At 46.0% G+C, this 23207-nt stretch overlaps 3 protein-coding genes across 5 annotated transcripts in view; 1 reads left to right on the top strand and 2 right to left on the bottom strand.

Annotated features, from left to right (window-relative positions):
- The window catches only part of LOC139418444 (neurofibromin), a 79711-nt gene that overhangs the window by 37367 nt on the left and 19137 nt on the right, over window positions 1-23207 (top strand). For all 3 annotated transcript variants that reach the window (XM_071167870.1, XM_071167869.1, XM_071167868.1), the window contains exons 36-40: window positions 15215-15647; window positions 15921-16261; window positions 16435-16637; window positions 16812-17005; window positions 18409-18549. In XM_071167870.1, coding sequence (XP_071023971.1) covers window positions 15215-15647; window positions 15921-16261; window positions 16435-16637; window positions 16812-17005; window positions 18409-18549 — 1312 coding nt within the window. The remainder of the gene's footprint in view (window positions 1-15214; window positions 15648-15920; window positions 16262-16434; window positions 16638-16811; window positions 17006-18408; window positions 18550-23207) is intronic.
- LOC139419548 (oligodendrocyte-myelin glycoprotein-like) lies at window positions 1144-3731 on the bottom strand. Its single transcript, XM_071169517.1, has 2 exons — window positions 3501-3731; window positions 1144-2497 (listed from the first exon to the last, which is right to left on the bottom strand). Exons 1-2 carry the CDS (start codon window positions 3644-3646, stop codon window positions 1144-1146), a joined length of 1500 nt encoding a protein of 499 aa, XP_071025618.1. The 5' UTR covers window positions 3647-3731.
- Window positions 4662-6772, bottom strand: LOC139418446 (uncharacterized). The gene is made up of 2 exons (XM_071167871.1): window positions 6578-6772; window positions 4662-6034 (listed from the first exon to the last, which is right to left on the bottom strand). The coding sequence occupies exon 2, from the start codon at window positions 6028-6030 to the stop codon at window positions 5230-5232; it is 801 nt and encodes a 266-aa protein (XP_071023972.1). The 5' UTR covers window positions 6031-6034; window positions 6578-6772; the 3' UTR covers window positions 4662-5229.

Raw genomic sequence — 23207 nt, 5'->3', positions numbered from 1 at the left:
AAAGTAAACCCTCTCACCTGCAGTGGTTTATGAGCAAAGTAAACCCTCTCACCTGCAGTGGTTTATGAGCAAAGTAAACCCTCTCACCTGCAGTGGTTTATGAGCAAAGTAAACCCTCTCACCTGCAGTGGTTTGTGAACAAAGTAAACCCTCTCCCCTGCAGTGGTTTATGAGCAAAGTAAACCCTCTCACCTGCAGTGGTTTGTGAACAAAGTAAACCCTCTCACCTGCAGTGGTTTGTGAACAAAGTAAACCCTCTCACCTGCAGTGGTTTATGAACAAAGTAAACCCTCTCCCCTGCAGTGGTTTGTGAACAAAGTAAACCCTCTCCCCTGCAGTGGTTTGTGAACAAAGTAAACCCTCTCCCCTGCAGTGGTTTATGAGCAAAGTAAACCCTCTCACCTGCAGTGGTTTGTGAACAAAGTAAACCCTCTCCCCTGCAGTGGTTTGTGAACAAAGTAAACCCTCTCACCTGCAGTGGTGACGATTGTAGAAGAGCCAACAGTTTGGGATGAGGGGTTTTATTGTACCTGGCTAATGACATCATTATAGTTGACCATTGGCAGCGAACCTCAAAGGGGGATGGACATTATTTTTGTTGAGCCTTTCCAATTGAAATTCACAATGCTGCCTCTACCTGAGATCCACTCATCTACAGCCCATAGACATTCTCTCTCTCACTCTCACTCTCACTCACACTGTGGTGCCAATAGAAACAAAGGTACAGTATGGTGCCACCTGCTGCTGAGACAAGGTCATAGCCTATAGAATGTTTGGAAATAACTCTGTTTAATAGTCAAGAAACAGGCAAACACATCTCGGAGGTGAAGTAAGGGCCATTAAGGATCTATTAAAAGTTAACGATGAAAACAGAGTTATGCAGATAGTGAATACTAAAACAATTTTTTTCAACATCCCAATAATGATGTGTACGGTGGTAGACTGGTAGTGTAAAATGTACATCGATGCTACCTGTGCATGTCATATGTTATTGATTAGTTTGAGAGATGTGTAAGTGTTTGACACAGTATTCAGAATGGTAAGAAAACAGAATGTTGGTTTAATGACACTCATTCGTGTATGTTTGTGCAGTTGTCCAATAGACTGACAAGGACATTAACTCCAGACATTTTAATTTAACTTTCAGAGAACGTACAGGGTGAGAGTCAGGAGGAGCCACAGGTTCAGTACTAGTGGGAGTGTTGACCTGGCGCTGGGGGCTGGGCTGGTGTTGTGGTCCGGGGAGCCACCCTGGTTGGCCCTCTTGACACTCCTGGTGCGGAGGGTGGACGTTCTCCTTGGGATGGTAGAGGGGTTGTTAGTGGTGAAGGCTGTATCTGTAGTGTAGATGCTGTCAGTAGTAAAGGTTGTGTCTGTTATGAAGGTGTCGTCTGTGGTTGACGTGCTGCTTTCGGTGTGGGACCTGTCAGTGGGCAGGGTGGAAATGGCCAGAGGGGTTGAAGTGAACGGGTAGTGGTCTGTGAAGAGGTTGTTGTTCTCTGGTCCACTGGGGCGTACTGGGGCTCTCCTGGTGTGGAGCTGGGTGTTGAGCAGGGCAGACTCGGACAGGTACCAAGGCCACCTGGTGAGGGCCTCTGGGGGAGGAGGGTGGCTCTTCTCCTCCTGAGTACCAGCAGCCAGGGGAGGCTGAGTGTAGGAGGCAAAGTGCCATCCTCCAGTCCTGGCTGGGTGGGGCTCTCCACAGACAGGGTGAGTGTGGCAGGGGCAGCCAAGCACGCGGGTGGACGTGTGCTGGAGCCAGGCCAGCAGGTGGGTGATGTTGGTCTGGTGCTCACAGGCCCAGGGGTTGTCCCCCAGGGAGAGGAGGCTCAGGCTGCCCAGCTGGCTGAAGGCCTCAGGGCCCACAGAGGAGAAGCGGTTGGAGTGCAGGTAGAAGGTGGTCAGCCTGGACATCCGGTTCAGAGTGCCAGGCAGGATCTGCACCAGGGAGTTGTCGGACAGGTCTACGGTCTCCAAGTTGGCTGGCATGTTGGTGGGCACGGTCCAGAAGTGGTTGTTGCTGAAGTTGAGCAGGCGTAGGCTGGTCAGGGTGTTGTTGATGAACACGGCCCGCTCCAGCTTGTTGTTGGACAGGTCTAGGACCCGCAGGTTCCACTGGTAGGCTGTGTCATTCTTGTCCAGTAGGTGGATGTGGTTGGCTGCAGCGTGGAGCTCCCACAGTGCCTTTGGCAGGGCGGTGGGCAGGCGGACCAGCCTGTTGTGGGACAGGTCCAGGGTGCGGAGGTGGGCGAAGGTACTCAGCTGGCCATCCAGGTCATGGATACGGTTGTGAGACAGGTTGAGGGAGTGCAGGTTGTGCTGCAGGCCCAGGGGCAGCGTCCTCAGGCCCCTCCAGGAACAGTCCACCTCTCTGTGGCTGCGGTTACAGGTACACATGGGGGGGCAGACAGCCAGGGCCTGGAGACACAGCAGCATCAACAGCCATAGCATGGCCACACAGTGGGGAGGGCCACTGTGGGGCATCAGTAGCACACGCCTTGAAACACAGGAGGAATGGGTTAGAAACATGATGGCAAACCCACTTTATTAGCTAGGCTACATATCAGCAGCATCTAGTAGTAAATCCTTATAGTCCACGTAGGTAGAAGACCAAGAACTAGCAGTGTGAATGAATGAGAGGCAGACTGCACCAGTAGTGGAGTAGAGGCTGCTGAACTGACTAGAGACCACAGTTCAGATCTAATTCTCTCCCATTCTGCTCTGCCCCTCTCGCTCCCATTCTGCTCTGCCCAACTCGCTCCCATTCTGCTCTGCCCAACTCTCTCCCATGGAGGATCCCTAATATCTGGCACATGGAGGCAGTACATGCACTGTACCAACATGACTGTGACCTCAAAAATTATGCAGGTATAGTAATCAGGCAGTGTGTGTAGAGATGCACTCAATCAGTCACAGTGCTGCAGATATACCTTTTCCAGCATGCTCATGCATGCAACACAGTATGTGAGTAGGGTTTAAACGTTTGTCTTTAACGCCTACAGTCCAGGACATATTTATTTAGGGAGTTCCCCCATCCTCCCTAGCAACAGACTAGTGGGCAGTGTCATGCTTTGACTACAATGGCTGGTAGATTGTTTTGAAGAGGTTGTTCTGATTGGCTTAGGTTATTAGTCTGTAGGGGATACCTTTTTAGAAGATGGTTGTAGTTCACTTGAGGTGGGAATTCCCTGCTGTCCCATTTCACTGATGTTAATTAGCCTGTTCGATATATAGCCCAGTTAGTGAGTGTCAGCTATTGAGCAGGGAGTTGTTCTTACTAGAACAGGCTGACTAGATGGGTTTTATAAATGACTATGGAGAGGACGGAGACACCGGCCAGTCCCACAGCAAGCCAGAGTCAGAGAGGATGTATTGTGAGCAGTGCAGATATTGTTACTGTAGCACCACGGTCATGTATGTAAGGTTGTGTGTGTGTGTGCATTGCTACTTTCTTGTTTTTCTATTTGATTCCATCGGTGTGCGAGAGTAGAGGCACTCACCTTTTCCTCATCTTTGCGTTCCAGTCTCTCCTCTCCTCTGTGGTCCCCAGCCCAGGCTGAGCTCCTGCCTTTGTCTCCTGAAACACTGGAGTGGCTGCTGCAATGCTGATGAGGGATTTTCCTGGGTTTGACCGGTTGTCGCTCATTCACTGTTTTTAACGCTCTCTTCCTTTTCCCTCCTTACCTTCTGAGGCTGTTTTGTCCCCTGGTTCTGTCCTGCATCTTTCTTTCTTCTCTGGAGGATGGACTGTTAGGAGGATATGTCTCTTCTTCTATCCTTTAGGTTCAGTGATGCAGGGAGCATTAAACAGTGTAAGCTCCTACTGCTTGAGCAGCCACTGCCGACTCTGTGCAGGGAAGAGTGTGTATGTCTTGGGGAGGGGGAAAGTGGGAGGGGTGTAGGAGAAGAGTAGAGGGATGCAGAGCGGCTCATAGCTATTGATGACTGAGGAGCTGGGGGCTGCTGACGCCAATGTTTCATAATCACTATCCTTTCACTCATTCAAATAAATCTCTTCCTGTCTCTCTCTCTCTCTCTCTCTCTCTCTCTCTCTCTCCCCCCACACCTTCCTCTTTCCATTTCTCTATATTAAGCTACCAATACAATTCCACTGACTCACTGCACCATGGAAGTGAATTGATTTTGTTATGGCACAGCAATGTTTTTCATATTTACTATAATAGTTATGTACCCAATTTGAAGCCCCCCCCCTACAAATATTGCTGTAATGGAAAACCTTTGCATTTGGATTGATGTTGGTGTCAGTATTATGTCATCACAGACAACCCATTTTAGACTTGGCATGCAATACATCCACGCATTCATCATGTTGTCAGCCATAAGTAGCTGAATAATTATCTGGGGAAGACGCTGGGAACACAAAGAAGGGATCCGTGGCGGTGTGGAAGTTCAGAATGTGGTTTTGTGCTGCTTCGTTGTTTTATTCCCTCTCTGGTCAGTGAAAACAGGGCATTCTTTGAGAAGCCCAGTGGTACTGCCCAGCAGAGAGACGGACTCGCTCTGCTTACTAATGCCCAGCCTCACATGCTCTGTAATGGAGGGTCTTGCACACTCTCTCTCTCTCTCACACACACACACACACATTTAGCTGTCTCTCAGACACACTCTCTGTAGCAGAGAAGCACTCAGGAAGCACTTGACAAGGTGTCGTAATTCTTTATTGGTGTATACAAAGGATAGATGGAGCTAGAGTAGAAACATTTGAATTCTTATTTACTGTAGAGAAAAGACCAAGAAAGTGATGTTGAATTGTAGTAATACATTGTGAGAGTGTTTCTGGAAGAGCTTTGATGCTTAAAATCCTCTAAATGCAGTCTCTTTACTTGACCTGATACTACAGTTCAGTGGTGGTTGTTTCTGCTTTTGTCATATTAACAGCATTTCTATTGCATTTACAATGTCTAAAAAAGTGAGGGAAATGTGACAATAAGCAAGCTGTGAATATATCCACTAGACAAAATAGGAGTCAGTTCCTCTGATCAGTGACATTGAATGCTCTACATTTGAACAAATACTTATTTTTGTTTTTCAAAAATACAAATGAAAAAAAGCGACTGTGGATTTTAAAAATCACTCTATTTGTCTACGCAAACACCTGTCAGTGCGAAAGCAGATACTCTCTTTAGGGCATGTCAATAGAAGCTGTTGTATAAAACTGTGCTGTACCAATCGGTATGCGGTCTGAGAAGGTCACCATGAGTGCGCAACTCACCCCACCACCACATCACTGGAGGCCTGGGAGGAAGGAGAGGCTGTTGTGGCTGCGGGGTCAGAGGGCTCTGCAGGCTGGTTGGTGGTGACTGGGCTCTCCTGGCTGGGGGTCGCCGCTCCATTTTCAGCACTTCCTGACGTGACGTTAGCTGTGGCTGTCTCCTTCTCTTTCTTCTTGGGCTTGGCTTTCGCCGTCTCATCTTTCCCTTGCTCCTTGACTGACTTCTCTGGCTCCTCTTCCTTGCCCCTCTCCCCCTCCTGCGTCTGTCTGAGCTCTGGCATCATCAGGCTGGTCTCACTGGGCTCAGAGCCAGGCCTCTCCTTGGTCTTCTGCCCAGTGCCCCAGTGCCCAGAACCACTCTCCAGGTCTACGTTGCTGCGGGTGGGGCGGCTGCTGATGGTGCTGCTACGTAGCTGGTGCTTCAGGTGGAACACCTGGTATAACAGCACCACGGTGGAGACCAGCAGGACGGTACACAGGACCACCAGGCAACCCGTCACTATCAGCAGGATGGTGCCATCCATCTCCTTAAACAGACACTTAAACAGCCAGTCGGCACAGGGATTGGGATGGGCCTTAGTATTGGCTCTGGATGGTGTGTTGGTGGTTGCTGGGATGTTGGTGGTTGCTGGGATGTTGGTTGCAGATGTTGCCCAAGTGGAGTGTGTAGGTGAGGTTTGATTTGTTGCTGTGGTTAAACCTGTAGCTACAGATGGTCCCATGGTTGTGTCAGGGCTAGCCCCATATCCCATTAGTACTACACTGTACAGCAAGAGGCAGACCTGGGAGCCATTCATATTTCTAATGGGGAAGAGTGAGAAAAAGAGTGAGCTTGACTGGTGACTCTCAGAAAGTATAATAGGATCTTAATTTGTGCTTGTTTTTTTTGTAACAGTTCCTATTGTGATTTCATGTGTGAGTCAGTTTCCATTCTGTCTGATTCAATCAGCAGTCGGAGATCAATGCTCTCATCTGAGATTTAACATCTTGATTAATTTGAACCATTATTCATTTGTTTTGCCCAGAATATATTTTAGATCATTGACGATCAATGTTCACTTCCAGTTTAGGCCAGCACATTTAAAAAAATGTACTGATATTATGCAATTTCTATCTCCCAGAAAATGTAGCTCAAGCGATTCTGGTCAATATAGACCGTAACCTATACATTCTGGTCAATATAGACCGTAACCTACACATTCTGGGTATGATGAACAAAATCTCACTATTGCATTACCTTATAGTTAGGTTCTCACAATAATAGACTACACAATTTTGTATTTTTTTTTTTAAATGACTATTTCCAAACTTTTTTCTCTTCTTAAATATGTTAATGTCACTTACCTTGACGGAGTTGACAAGTTTGTTTGTGGTACTTCGTAACACGGGAGAAGCTAGCCAAGATTAAAAATAATAGCCGTACGTGTGAGAAATGTTATAAAAGAGAAATGTCTGGGGGGGGAAAAGGGGTGTGAGAGAAGCCTTCATCAGGCTCGCACAGTAATTATATGTTTCCTGTACCGCTCTCACTTCTCCTTTGCTGCTTTATTTGAAGCTAACGGTAACTTCCAAAATAACGGAAACACTTGAGTAAACAAAGGATACAAAGTATATTGAAAGCACTTGAATCCACACAGGTGTGCTTCCTGATTTAATTAAGCAATTAACACCCCATCATGCTTAGGGTCATGTATAAAAATGCTGGGCAGGCCATTATTTTCCCTATTATTTTGGCTACCATGGCTATGTTCCCATCCACAGGGCACGAGGAGTCACTGAATGGTTTGATGAGCATGAAAATGATGTAAACCATATGGCATGGCTTTCGCAGTCACCAGATCTCAACCCTATTGAACACTTATAGGAGATTCTGGAGCCGCGACTGAGACAGTGTTTTCCACCACCATCTACAAAACACCAAATGATGGAATTTCTCGGGGAAGAATGGCATCGCATCCCTCCAATAGAGTTCCAGACACTTGTGAATCTATGCCAACTTTACCAAGGTGCATTGAAGCTGTTCTGGCCCAATGCCCTATTAAGATGCTTTATGTTGGTGTTTCCTTTATTTTGGAAGTTACCTGTATATCAGTTTGTGTGTGTGTGATGATTAGCTTGGTCACACAGAAGCCAGAGAGTAAGCACTATGGTTAACACCCTACAACAGGTGGGCTGTTGAGAGGAGAGGAAACATGCTGTGTTGTCTTGGAGACGAGAAGTGTTTATAATTACTAATCAAATTGTATTTGTCACATGCGCCGAATACAACATGTGTAGACCGTACATGTGTAGATATGTAAATGCTTACTTACAAGCTCATAAACCAACAATGCAATTTTAAGAAAAATACTTAAAAAGAAAATAAATAAAAGTAACAAAGAGCAGCAGTAAAATAACAATAGCAAGGCTATATACAGGGGGTACTGGTACAGAGTCAATGTGTGGGTGCACCGGTTAGTTGAGGTAATTTGTACAGTCGGAAGTTTACATACACTTATGTTGGAGTCATTAACTAATTTTTCAACCACTCCACAAATGTCTTGTTAACAAACTATAGTTTTGGCAAGTCGGTTAGAACATCTACTTTTTGCATGACACAAGTAATTGTTTTAACAATTGTTTACAGGCAGATTATTTCACTTATAATTCACTATCACAATTCCAGTGGGTCGGAAGTTGACTGTGCCTTTTAAACAGCCTGGGAAATTCCAGAAAATGATGTCATGGCTTTAGAAGCTTCTGATAGGCTAATTGACATAATTTGAGTCAATTGGAGGTGTACCCGTGGATGTATTTCAAGGCCTACCTTCAAACTCAGTGCCTCTCTGCTTGACATCATAGAAAAATCAAAAGAAATCAGCCAAGACCTCAGAAACACAATTGTAGACCTCCACAAGTCTGGTTCATCCTTGGGAGCAATTTCCAAATTACCACATTCATCTGTATAAACAATAATACGCAAGTATAAACACCATGGGACCACGCAGCCATCATACCGCTCAGGAAGGAGAAGCTTTCTGTCTCCTAGAGATGTATGTACTTTGGTGTGAAAAGTGCAAATCAATCCCAGGACAACAGCAAAGGACCTTGTGAAGATGCTGGAGGAAACAAGTACAAAGGTATCTATATCCACAGTAAAACGAGTCCTATATCGACATGACCTGAAAGGCCGCTCAGTAAGGAAGAAACCACTGCTCCAAAACCGCCATAAAAAAGCCAGACTACGGTTTGCAACTGCACATGGAGACAAAGATTGTACTTTTTGGAGAAATGTCCTCTGGTCTGATGAAACAAAAATAGAACTGTTTAGCCATAATGACCATCGTTATGTTTGGAGGAAAAAGGGAGAGGCTTGCAAGCCGAAGAGCACCATCCCAACCGTGAAGCACGGGGGTGGCAGCATCATGTTGTGGGGGTGCTTTGCTGCTGGAGGGACTGGTGCACTTCACAAAATAAATCAGCATCACGAGGAAGGAAAATTGTGGATATATTGAAGCAACATCTCAAGACATCAGTCAGGGAGTTAAAGCTTGGTCACAAATGGGTCTTCCAAATGGAAAATGACCCCAAGCATACTTCCAAAGTTGTGGCAAAATGGCTTAAGGACAACAAAGTCAAGATATTGTAGTGGCCATCACAAAGCTCTGACCTCAATCCTATAGACAATTTGTGGGCAGAACTGAAAAAGCGTGTGCGAGCAAGGAGGCCTACAAACCTGACTCAGTTACACCAGCTCTGTCAGGAGGAATGGGCCAAAATTCACCCAACTTATTGTGGGAAGTTTGTGGAAGGCTACCCAAAACGTTTGACCTTAGTTAAACAATTGAAAGGCAATGCTACCAAATACTAATTGAGTATATGTAAACTTCTGACCCACTGGGAATGTGATGAAAGAAATGAAAGCTGAAATAAATAATTCTCTCTACTATTATTCTGACATTTCACATTCTAAAAATAAAGTGGTGATCCTAACTGACCTAAGACAGAGAATTTTTTTACAAGGATTACATGTCAGGAATTGTGAAAAACTGAGTTTAAATGTCTTTGGCTAAGGTGTATGTAAATTTCCGACTTCAACTGTACATGTAGGTAGAGTTATTAAACTATGTAGATAATAAACCGAGTAGCAGCACCGTAAAAGAGGTGAGGGCAATGCAAATAGTCTGGATAGCCATTTGATTAGATGTTCAGGAGTCTTATGGCTTGAGGGTAGAAGCTGTTTTTTAGAAGCCTCTTGGACCTAGACTTGGCCCTCCGGTACCGCTTGCTGTGCAGAACCATTTATGACTAGGGTGGCTGGAGCCTTTGACAATTTTTAGGGCCTTCCTCTGACACCGCCTGGTATAGAAGTCCTGGGTGGCAGGAAGCTTGGCCCCAGTGCCTTACGGTTGGAGGCCGAGCAGTTGCCATACCAGTCAAGATGCTCTCGATGGTGCAGCTGTAGAACCTTTTGAGGATCTGAGGACTCATTCCAAATATTTTCAGTTCAGTCTCCTGAGATGGAATAGGTTTTGTCGTGCCCTCTTCACGACTGTCTTGGTGTGCTTGGATGTTTGTTTGTGATGTGGACACCAAGGAACTTAAAACCTGTTGGGGCTAGGGGGGCACAAGGAGTTCCCTGAAGGGAACACGCCCTCCCATTCAGCTGATAAATATTTCTAAAGAATATTTGTAACTTTCACACATTAAGTCCAATACAGCATATGAAAGATAAACACCTTGTTAATCTACCCATCGTGTCTGATTTTTAAAAATGTTTTACAGCGAAAACACAACATATATTTATGTTAGATGACCACCAAATTCAAAAACACACAGAGCGATATTTCACAGTCACAAAAGCATAAATATAGATAAAATGAATCACTAACCTTTGATTATCTCCATCAGATGACACTCATAGGACATCATGTTATACATGTATTGTGTGTTTTGTTCGATAATGTGCATATATATATATAAAATCTCAGTTTACATTGGCGCGTTACGTGCAGTAATATTTTCATTCCAAAACATCCGGTGATTTTGCAGAAATACTCACAATAAACATTGATAAAAGATGCAAGTGTTATTCACAGAATTAAAGATAAATGTATCCTCTATGCAACTGCTGTGTCAGATAAAAAATAAAAAATAAACTTTACAGAAAAATAATAATCTGAGAACGGCGCTCAGAACCCAAAGAAATAGCCGCCATTTTGGCGTCAACAGAAGCTACAAAAAAACACTATAAATATTCACTTACCTTTGAATATCTTCATCAGAAGGCAGTTCCAGGAATCCCAGTTCGACAATAAATGACTGATTTGTTCCATAAAGTTCCAAAAAGCCCATAATTTAGCCACTTGTTGTTAGCTGGTTCAGCCCAGCATTCAATCCTCAAAAAGCACGAGCAATTCCTCCAGACAAAAACTCAAAAAGTTCCGTTACAGGTCGTAGAAACAAGTCAAATGATGTATGCAATCCATATTTAGGATGTTTTAAACATTAATCAGCAATAAGGTTCCAACTGGAGAATTTCATTGTCTGAAGAAAAGCATAGGAACGCAAGAACACTCTCTCGTGTCCGCGCGTAATGAGACCGAGGCTTTCTGCCAGACCACCCACTCAAAGAGCTATTATGAGCCCCACCTTTATAGTAGAATCATACAACCAGAATCTAAAGACGGTGACATCTTTTGGAAGCCCTAGGAAGTGCATTCTCATCCATATCTAAGGTGGACATCCAATGGCACTGTTTTCTAAATTGAGTTCTCACTTCCTGTTTGGATTTCTTCTCAGGTTTTTGTCTGCCATATAAGTTCTGTTATACTCAGACATAATTCAAACAGTTTTAGAAACTTCAGAGTGTTTTCTATCCACCAGTAATAATACTAAGGATGTATTCCCATCTGGGAAAGAGTAGGAGGCCGTTTACTCTGGGTACACCTTTCATCCAAAAGTGAAAATACTGCCCCCTAGCCTCAACATGTTTTAACTCTCAACCTGCTCCGCTACAGCCCTGTCGATGTGAATGGGGGTGTGTTTGGTCCTCTTTGTCCTGTAGTCCACATTCATCTCCTTTGTCTTGATCACGTTGAGGGAGAGGTTGTTGTCCTGGCTCCACACGGTCAGGTCTCTGACCTCCCTATAAGCTGTCTCGTCATTGTCGGTGATCAGGCCTACCACTGTTGTGTCGTCTGCAATCTGAATGATGGTGTTGGAGTCGTGCCTGGCCACACAGTCTTGGGTGAACAGGGAGTACAGGAGGGGACTGAGCATGCACCCCTGAGTGGCCCCTGTGTTGAGGATCAGCGTGGCAGATGTGTTGTTACCTATCCTTACCACCTGGGGGCGGCCTGTCAGGAAATCCAGGATCCAGTTGCAGAGGGAGGTCCCAGGGTCCTTAGCTTAGTGATGAGCTTTGGTGTTGAATGCTGAGCTGTAGTCAATGAATAGCATTCTCACAGGTGTTCCTTTTGTCCAGGTGGGAAAGGTCAGTGTGGAGTGCAATAGAGATGGCATGATCTGTTGGGGCGGTATGCAAATTGGAGTGGGTCTAGGGATTCTGTGATAATGGTGTTGATGTGAGCCATAACCAGCCTTTCAAAGCACTTCATGTCTACAGACGAGAGTGCTACGGGTTGGTAGTCATTTAGGCAGGTTACCTTGGTGTTGGTATTACAGACAGGGAGAGGTTGAAAATGTCAGTGAAGACACTTGCAAGTTGGTCAGCGCATGCTTGGGGTACACGTCCTGGTAGTCCGTCTGGTCCTGCGACCTTGTGAATGTTGACCTATTTGAATGTCTTACTCGCATCGGCTACGGAGAGCGTGATCGCACAGTCGTCTTTAAATCTGATGCTCTCATGCATGTTTCAGCGTTACTTGCCTCGAAGCGAGCATAGAAGTAATTGAGCTCGTCTGGTAGGCTCGTGTCACTGGGCAGCTCGCGGCTGTGCTTCTGTTTGTACTCTGTAATAGTTTATAAGCTCTGCCACACTCGAGGAGCATCGGAGCCGGTGTGGTACGATTCAATCTTAGTCCTGTATTGGTGCTTTGCCTGTTGGCTGGTTCGTCGGAGGGCATAGCAGGGTTTCTTATAAGCTTCCGGGTTAGAGTCCCGTTCCCACACCTCAAGACTTCCTTAGATATCGTGCACCAGCTGTTGTTTACAAATATACATAGACCGCCACCCCTTGTCTTACCATAGGCTGCTGTTCTGACCGTCCGATACAGTGTGTAACCCACCAGCTGTATGTTATTCATGTAGTCGTTCAGCCACGACTTGGGGAAACATAAGATGTTCGTTTTTTTAATGTCCCGTTTGTAGGATATACGTGCTTGAAGTTCGTCCACTTTATTATCCAGCGATTGTACGTTGGCCAATAGTACCGATGGCAAAGGCAGATTAGCCACTCGTCGCCGGATCCTTACAAGGCACACCGATCTCCTCCTACTAATGCTACTATAGGTAGACGTTATTCAACCAATGAATGTCTTGCATTGTCAGATTAATTTAATTATTTATTCATTCTGTTATTAACCAAATATGTAATTGAAAGCTGTACATTAGCCATTCATTTAACTGTACATTAGCCATTCAAATCTGTAATTTACTGTACATCAGTCATTCCTCCTATCTGTTTCTAATTTCTGTCTTTGCAGACTCAAGTTCCAAGTTTGTCACGTGCTCAAGTACAGTGAAATGCCTTTCTCTCAAGCTCCAAACCCAACAATGCAGTAATCATCATCAATGTAGCACTACAAATAACACAAGGTAGAACAAAAATACACAAGAAAGTAAGAAGCAAAATACAGGGTCAGTTCCAATACCATACAGTATTTACAATGTGCAGGAAAATGTGTGTGTGTGTGTGTGTGTGGAGTCCTATGAGTGTGCATAGAGATGCTGCAAAAATAAAATACAAGGGTTAACTCAGTCTGTGTAGCCATGTTAGCTATTTAGCAGTCTTGTGGCTTGGTGATAGAAGCTGTTCAGGAGCCTGTTGGTGTCAGACTTGATGCACCGGTACCACTTGCTGACTGGAAGCAGAGAGAACAGTCTATGGCTTGGGTGGCTGGAGTCGTTAATGCTTTTCCAGGCCTTCCTTTCACACCACCTGATATAGAGTCGTGGCCAAAGGTTTTGAGAATGACACAAATATACATTTTCACAAAGTCTGCTGCCTCAGTTTGTATGATGGCAATTTGCATATACTCCAGAATGTTATGAAGAGTGATCAGATGAAGTGCTATTAATTGCAAAGTCCCTCTTTGCCATGCAAATGAACTGAATCCCCAAAAAACATTTCCACTGCATTTCAGCCCTGCCACAAAATGACCAGCTGATATCATGTCAGTGATTCTCTCGTTAACACAGATGTGAGTGTTGACGAGGACAAGGCTGGAGATCACTCTGTCATGCTGATTGAGTTCGAATAACACTGGAAGCTTCAAAAGGGGGGTGGTGCATGGAATCATTGTTCGTCCTCTGTCAAACATGGTTACCTGCAAGGAAACACATGCCGCCGTCATTGCTTTGCACAAAAAGGGCTTCACAGGCAAGGATATTGCTGCCAGTAAGATTGCACCTAAATCAACCATTTATCGAATCATCAAGAACAACAAGGAGAGCGGTTCAATTGTTGTGAAGAAGGCTTCAGGGCGCCCAAGAACGTCCAGCAAGCGCCAGGACCGTCTCCTAAAGTTGATTCAGTTGCGGAATCGGGGCACCACCAGTACAGAGCTTGCTCAGGAATGGCAGCAGGCAGGTGTGAGTGCATCTGCACGCACAGTGAGGCGAAGACTTTTGGAGGATGGCCTGGTGTCAAGAAGGGCAGCAAAGAAGCCACTTCTCTCCAAGAAAAACATCAGGGGCAGACTGATATTCTGCAAAAGTTACAGGGATTAGACTGCTGAGGACTGGGGTAAAGTCATTTTCTCTGATGAATCCCCTTTCCAGTTGTTTGGGGCATCTGGAAAAAATCTTGTCCGGAGAAGACAAGATGAGCACTACCATCAGTTCTGTGTCATGCCAACAGTAAAGCATCCTGAGACCATTCATGTGTGGGGTTGCTTCTCAACCAAGGGAGTGGACTCACTCACAATTTTGCCTAAGAACACATCCTTGAATAAAGAATGGTACCAACACATCCTCCGAGAGCAACTTCTCCCAACCATCCAGGAACCGTTTGGTTACGAACAATGGCTTTTCCAGCATGATGGAGCACCTTGCCACAAGGCAAAAGTGATAACTAAGTGGCTCGGGGAACAAATCATCGATATTTTAGGTCCATGGCCAGGAAACTCCCCAGACCTTAATCCCATTGAGAACTTGTGGTCAATCCTCAAGAGGTGGGTGGACAAACAAAAACCCACATTCTGACAAACTCCAAGCATTGATTATGCAAGAATGGGCTGCCATCAGTCAGGATGTGACCCAGAAGTTAATTGACAGCATGCCAGGGCGGATTGCAGAGGTCTTGAAAAAGAAGGGTCAACACTGCAAATATTGACTCTTTGCATCAGCTTCATGTAATTGTCAATAAAAGCCTTTGACACTTATGAAATGCTTGTAATTATACTTCAGTATTCCATAGTAACATCTGACAAAAATATCTAGACACTGAAGCAGCAAACTGTGTGGAAATTATTATTTGTCATTCTCAAAATTTTGGGCAACGACTGTACTTGGCTGTCCGCATCACCTTCTGTATCGCCATGCGATCGAGGGCGGTGCTGTTGTCATACCAAGCAGTGTTGCAGCCAGTCAAGATGCTCTCAATGGTGCAGCTGTAGAACATTTTGAGGATTTGAGAGCCCATGTCTGCTTGTTAATCCAGTTCACACTGTCTGTCATTTTCCAACCGAATCAAGTGTTGAACTGTGACGCAATCAGGTTGACATAACACACACTTCCTGTCTTGTGCACCTTATTTAAATTACAATGAAAACCACCAATGCTTCTGTGACGTCCCCCTCTCCCTCTTTACCCTCCCAGATTCAAGACGGGCCAGATCAACGGTGACCTTCTCATCTACCACGTGCTGCTGACCTTGAAGCCCTATTACGCCAAGCCCTATGAGATTGTGGTGGACCTGACCCACGCCGGACCCAGCAACCGCTTCAAGACCGACTTCCTGTCCAAGTGGTTTGTGGTGTTCCCGGGCTTCGCCTACGAGAACGTGGCTGCCATCTACATCTACAACTGCAACACGTGGGTGAGGGAGTACACTAAGTACCACGAGAGACTGCTGACAGGCCTGAAGGGGAGCAAGAAGCTGCTGTTCATTGATTCACCAGTGCGGCTTGCGGAGCACGTGGAGCCTGACCAGCAGAAGCTGCCTGCGGCCACGCTAGCCCTGGAGGAGGACCTCAAGGTGTTCCACAACGCCCTCAAACTGGCCCACAAGGACACCAAGGTCTCCATCAAGGTCAGGACATGGGGGAGTCAGTAGATTTTATAATGTTATATGATTCTTACATACTTTTTGGGCTGTGGGATGTAATTAGGGGCACAGACAGGAATGACAGGAATGTCTGAGACGGATTGAATGCTTGTCCCCCGGAAGTAGATGTGGTCTGAAGGGTCAACCGCTAAACCAGACTCCGGCTGATAATGGAAGTTTTTTTAAACCATATTTACTCTTTTGTGGACCATATAGCATCGTGACTCAGTCTCAATGAGCTGTCTCTGTTGTCCCTAGGTGGGCTCCACAGCAGTCCAGGTGACGTCAGCAGAGCGTACCCGGGTCCTGGGTCAGTCGGTCTTCCTCAACGACATCTACTACGCCTCAGAGATAGAGGAGATCTGCCTGGTGGATGAGAACCAGTTCACGCTTACCATCGCCAACCAGGGCACGCCGCTCACCTTCATGCACCAGGAGTGTGAGGCCATCGTCCAGTCCATCATCCACATCAGGACGCGTTGGGAGCTGTCCCAGCCGGACTCCATCCCCCAGCACACCAAGATCAGGCCCAAAGACGTGCCGGGGACCCTGCTCAACATTGCCCTGCTCAACCTGGGCAGCTCCGACCCCAGCCTCAGGTCAGAAACACAGCTGTGGAAAATAGTCATGTTATTAGTATAGATTTTGATGGGACTATGAGAGCAGACCGTTAGGCTTCATAGGGATGTTTGAATTATACATCTATGATGCTTACTTACGTACTATTTTTTTTTTCTTTCTCTCCTTCCCTTTCTGTCTGTGCTGGTTTCAGATCGGCGGCCTACAACCTGCTCTGTGCCTTGACCTGCACCTTCAACCTGAAGATAGAAGGCCAGCTGCTGGAGACGTCGGGCCTGTGTATCCCTGCAAACAACACCCTCTTCATAGTGTCCATCAGCAAGACACTGGCCGCCAACGAACCACACCTCACCCTGGAGTTCCTGGAAGAGTGTATCTCTGGCTTCAGCAAATCTAGTCAGTATCCTTGTTCCTGCCCTCCACACACATACGCCAAACGCACGCATACATGCGCTCACACACTCACATGCACAAACACACACACACACATGCACAAACACACACACACACACACACACACACACACACACACACACACACACTGTAACATCCTCTCTGATGTGTGTTTAGGTATTGAGTTGAAACACCTGTGTCTGGAGTACATGACCCCCTGGCTGCTCAACCTGGTGAGGTTCTGTAAGCACAATGACGATGCCAAGCGCCAGCGTGTCACCGCCATCCTGGACAAGCTCATCACCATGACCATCAACGAGAAGCAGATGTACCCTTCTATCCAGGCTAAGATCTGGGGTAGTCTAGGACAGGTGGGGGTCTCTCCTCTTTGTATGTGTTTTAGCCCATGTATCAACCAGTATTTCAAATCAAATCACATATTTTAGATGTAATCACAGGTACAGTGAAATGCTTTTGTTTCTAGCTCTAACAGTGCAGTAATACCTAGCAAAACCATGCACACAAATCTTAAAAATAAGAAATATCAATAAAAATAGTGTGTATGGACAGTATATGAATAGAAAAGGTGTAGTAGTGATTAGCCATGACTAGAATACAGTACACACGAAGCGGGTAAAACCAGTATGTACACATTATTAAAGTGACCAGTGTTCAATGACTAGGTACACAGGACAGCAGTCTCTTAGGTGCAGGGTAGAGTACCGGGTGGTATATTGAATATTACTGAGCCTAGGCAGTGTCTGTTATTGCCTTAATGCTACTGCTGATTCATGCACTGGGAAATGGCTGAAGGATTCAGGGGACCCACTGTTCAGGATGTTATAGATGCTGGACAGGGACACCCTATGCCAGGGATCATCAACAAGATTCAGCCATGGGCTGTTTTTTTTCTTGAGCGGATGGTCGGGGGCCCGTAACATAATTTGTTGACTGTAAATTGGCTGCAAGAAGCCCAAACAGATATGTTTGACTAAAACATAAGAATGTAAAACCTTGCTTACATTTGTATATAATCATGTGTTTCTCTATGTGTGGGAATACTTGGGAACAGATTTCTTAAATTAAAATCACTTAGAGCATATTTCCAGGTGTTTTTACAGTCTTATGTCCAACAAAAGACAAGTGTTATTATTTTGTTGAACACAATTTTGCACACAGTGAGTCCATGCAACGTATTTTGGGACTAAGCACATTTTTACTGCTGAACTTATTTAGGGGGTTGGATACTTATTAACTAAATACATTTCAGCTGTTCATTTTTAAATAATTTGTCAAAATTTAGAAAAACACAATTCCACTTTGACATTATGTGGTATTGTGTTTAGTCCAGTGACCCAAAATCTCAATTTAATCTATTTTAAATTCAGGCAGTAACACAACAAATTGTGGAAAAAGTCAAGGGGTCTGAATACTTTCTGAAGGCACTGTATGTTGTCATTACAAATGATTCTGTCTTCTGTGTCAGCGTCTCTGTACTTTTCAGCTCTCACCAGTTATCATGCTTGCCACTGAAAGCTTTGTGTATTAGCGTGGAGAGGAACGTCATTACTAAAAAAGATGCTGGCTGAGAAGTCATTCTGAAAATGGAAATGACTTGAGACAAAAAAAAAGCATACGCTGAGGCCGTTGTGCAAGTCCCAGTATCTATAGGTTTACTGTGAGAACTTTGGTGAAAGTTCTGGGTTGCATCACACCTCTGTGGGCTATTAACGGAGATGAGTTTATGGTTTGTCTTGTTGTCCCTGTTCTGTAGATAACTGACCTGCTGGACGTGGTGCTGGACAGCTTCATCAAGACCAGCGCTACAGGAGGCCTGGGTTCCATCAAGGCTGAGGTCATGGCTGACACAGCTGTGGCGCTGGCCTCCGGGAATGTCAAGCTGGTATCCAGCAAGGTGAGAAACGCGCACACACAAACACCCCAAGAATTACCAGTGCGATATACGATACATAACCAAAAGTATGTGGACACCTTGTTGAACAACTTGTTCCAAAATCATGGGCATTAATATGGAGTTGGTCCCCCTTTGCTGTTATAACAGACTCCACTCTTCTGGGCAGGCTTTCAACTAGATGTTGGAACTTTGCTGCGGAGATTTGCTTCCATTCATCCAAAATCGTTAGAGAGATCGGGCACTGATGTTGGGCCATAAGTCCTGGCTCGCAGTCGGCGTTCCAATTTATCCCAAAGGTGTTTGACATGGTTGAAGTCAGGGCTCTGTGCAGGCCAGTCAAGTTCTTCACACCGATCTCGACACACATTTCTGCATGGACCTTGCTTTGTGCACGGGGGCATTGTCATGCTGAAACAGGAAAGGGTCTTCCCCAAAGTTGGAAGCACTGGAACTAAGGGGCCTAGCCCGAACCATGAAAAATAGCCCCAGACCATTATTCCTAGTCCACCGAACATTACAGCTGGCACTGCGTTCGGGCAGGTAGCCTTTTCCTGGCATCCGCCAAACCCAGATTCGTCCATCGAACTGCCAGATGGTGAAGCGTGATTCATCACTCCAGAGAAAGTGTTTCCACTGCTCCAGAGTCCAATGGCGGCAAGCTTTATACCACTCCAGCCGAAGCTTGGCATTGCACCTGGTGATTTTAGGCTTGTGTGCGGCTGCTTGGCCATGGTAACCCATTTCATGAAGCTCCCGACAAACAGTTATTGTGCTGACGTTGCTTCCAGGGGCAGTTTGGATCTCGGTAGTGAGTGTTACATCCGAGGACAGACAATTTTTTACGCGCAACGTACTTCAGCACTTCGCGGTCCTGTTCTGTGAGCTTGTGTGGCCTACCACTTCGCGGCTGAGCCGTTGTTGCTCCAAGACCTTTCCACTTCCCCATAACATCACTTTCAGTTGGCCGGGGCAGCTCTAGCAGGGCAGACATTTGATGAACTGACTATGACGGTGGCACGTTGAAAGCCACTGAGTAAGTAAGGCCATTCTACTGCCAATGTTTGTCTATGGAGATTGCATGGCTATGTGTTCGATTTTATGAACCTCAGCAACGGATGTGGCTGAAATATGCTACAAACATCAATACAGATGCTGCACACATGAATACAATCTTTCCAGATGTCCCTTGTTCTATAAAATGCCATGAAAGATCAGTTTTGTACATTTATTATACTGCTTTATGGATTGTCTCTTCCGGCGCCGACAGAGATGGCCGCCTCGCTTCGCGTTCCTGCACACATTAGTACCCCAGGTCATCTTAGGTTTCATTACATACAGTCGAGAAGAACTACTGAATATAAGATCAGCGTCAACTCACCATCAGTACGACCAAGAATATGTTTTTCGCGACGCGGATCCTGTGTTCTGCCTTACAAACAGGACAACGGAGTGGATTCCATGCAGCGACCCAAAAAAACGACTCAGAAAAAGAGGGAAACGAGGCGGTCTTCTGGTCAGACTCCGGAGACGGGCACACCGTGCACCACTCCCTAGCATACTTCTTGCCAATGTCCAGTCTCTTGACAACAAGGTTGATGAAATCCGAGCAAGGGTAGCATTCAAGAGGGACATCAGAGACTGCAACGTTCTTTGCTTCACGGAAACATGGCTCACTGGAGAGACGCTATCCGAGGCGGTGCAGCCAACGGGTTTCTCCACGCATCGCGCAGACAGAAACAAACATCTTTCTGGTAAGAAGAGGGGCGGGGGCGTATGCCTTATGGCTAACGTGACATGGTGTGATGAAAGAAACATACAGGAACTCAAATCCTTCTGTTCACCTGATTTAGAATTCCTCACAATCAAATGTAGACTGCATTATCTACCAAGAGAATTCTCTTCGATTATAATCACAGCCGTATATATCCCCTCCCAAGCAGACACATCGATGGCTCTGAACGAACTTTATTTAACTCTCTGCAAACTGGAAACGATTTATCCGGAGGCTGCATTCATTGTAGCTGGGGATTTTAACAAGGCTAATCTGAAAACAAGACTCCCTAAATTTTATCAGCATATCGATTGCGCAACCAGGGGTGGAAAGACCTTGGATCATTGTTACTCTAACTTCCGCGACGCATATAAGGCCCTGCCCCGCCCCCCTTTCGGAAAAGCTGACCACGACTCCATTTTGTTGATCTCTGCCTACAGACAGAAACTAAAACAAGAGGCTCCCACGCTGAGGTCTGTCCAACGCTGGTCCGACCAAGCTGACTCCACACTCCAAGACTGCTTCCATCACGTGGACTGGGACATGTTTCGTATTGCGTCAGATAACAATATTGACGAATACGCTGATTCGGTGTGCGAGTTCATTAGAACGTGCGTTGAAGATGTCGTTCCCATAGCAACGATTAAAACATTCCCTAACCAGAAACCATGGATTGATGGCAGCATTCGTGTGGAACTGAAAGCGCGAACCACTGCTTTTAATCAGGGCAAGGTGTCTGGTAACATGACCGAATACAAACAGTGCAGCTATTCCCTCCGCAAGGCTATCAAACAAGCTAAGCGTCAGTACAGAGACAAAGTAGAATCTCAATTCAACGGCTCAGACACAAGAGGCATGTGGCAGGGTCTACAGTCAATCACGGACTACAGGAAGAAATCCAGCCCAGTCACGGACCAGGATGTCTTGCTCCCTGGCAGACTAAATCACTTTTTTGCCCGCTTTGAGGACAATACAGTGCCACTGACACGGCCTGCAACGAAAACATGCGGTCTCTCCTTCACTGCAGCCGAGGTGAGTAAAACATTTAAACGTGTTAACCCTCGCAAGGCTGCAGGCCCAGACGGCATCCCCAGCCGCGCCCTCAGAGCATGCGCAGACCAGCTGGCCGGTGTGTTTACGGACATATTCAATCAATCTCTATACCAGTCTGCTGTTCACACATGCTTCAAGAGGGCCACCATTGTTCCTGTTCCCAAGAAAGCTAAGGTAACTGAGCTAAACGACTACCGCCCCGTAGCACTCACATCCGTCATCATGAAGTGCTTTGAGAGACTAGTCAAGGACCATATCACCTCCACCCTACCTGACACCCTAGACCCACTCCAATTTGCTTACCGCCCAAATAGGTCCACAGACGATGCAATCTCAACCACACTGCACACTGCCCTAACCCATCTGGACAAGAGGAATACCTATGTGAGAATGCTGTTCATCGACTACAGCTCGGCATTCAACACCATAGTACCCTCCAAGCTCGTCATCAAGCTCGAGACCCTGGGTCTCGACCCCGCCCTGTGCAACTGGGTACTGGACTTCCTGACGGGCCGCCCCCAGGTGGTGAGGGTAGGCAACAACATCTCCTCCCCGCTGATCCTCAACACTGGGGCCCCACAAGGGTGCGTTCTGAGCCCTCTCCTGTACTCCCTGTTCACCCACGACTGCGTGGCCATGCACGGCTCCAACTCAATCATCAAGTTTGCGGACGACACAACAGTGGTAGGCTTGATTACCAACAACGACGAGACGGCCTACAGGGAGGAGGTGAGGGCCCTCGGAGTGTGGTGTCAGGAAAATAACCTCACACTCAACGCCAACAAAACTAAGGAGATGATTGTGGACTTCAGGAAATAGCAGAGGGAACACCCCCCGATCCACATCGATGGAACAGTAGTGGAGAGGGTAGCAAGTTTTAAGTTCCTCGGCATACACATCACAGACAAACTGAATTGGTCCACTCACACAGACAGCATCGTGAAGAAGGCGCAGCAGCGCCTCTTCAACCTCAGGAGGCTGAAGAAATTCGGCTTGTCACCAAAAGCACTCACAAACTTCTACAGATGCACAATCGAGAGCATCCTGTCGGGCTGTATCACCGCCTGGTACGGCAACTGCTCCGCCCTCAACCGTAAGGCTCTCCAGAGGGTAGTGAGGTCTGCACAACGCATCACCGGGGGCAAACTACCTGCCCTCCAGGACACCTACACCACCCGATGTTACAGGAAGGCCATAAAGATCATCAAGGACATCAACCACCCGAGCCACTGCCTGTTCACCCCGCTATCATCCAGAAGGCGAGGTCAGTACAGGTGCATCAAAGCTGGGACCGAGAGACTGAAAAACAGCTTCTATCTCAATGCCATCAGACTGTTAAACAGCCACCACTAACATTGAGTGGCTGCTGCCAACACACTGACAATGACACTGACTCACTCCAGCCACTTTAATAATGGGAATTGATAGGAAATTATGTAAATATATCACTAGCCACTTTAAACAACGCTACCTTATATAATGTTACTTACCCTACATTATTAATCTCATATGCATACGTATATACTGTACTCTATCATCGACTGCATCCTTATGTAATACATGTATCACTAGCCACTTTAACTATGCCACTTTGTTTACATACTCATCTCATATGTATATACTGTACTCGATATCATCTACTGTATCTTGCCTATGCTGCTCTGTACCATCACTCATTCATATATCCTTATGTACATATTCTTTATCCCCTTACACTGTGTATAAGACAGTAGTTTTGGAATTGTTAGTTAGATTACTTGTTGGTTATTACTGCATTGTCGGAACTAGAAGCACAAGCATTTCGCTACACTCGCATTAACATCTGCTAACCATG

Source organism: Oncorhynchus clarkii, chromosome 10, assembly GCF_045791955.1.
Source record: "Oncorhynchus clarkii lewisi isolate Uvic-CL-2024 chromosome 10, UVic_Ocla_1.0, whole genome shotgun sequence".
Taxonomy (NCBI): domain Eukaryota; kingdom Metazoa; phylum Chordata; class Actinopteri; order Salmoniformes; family Salmonidae; genus Oncorhynchus; species Oncorhynchus clarkii.
Note: the sequence above shows the minus strand (reverse complement) of the source record. Positions and strands in the feature narration are given on the sequence as shown.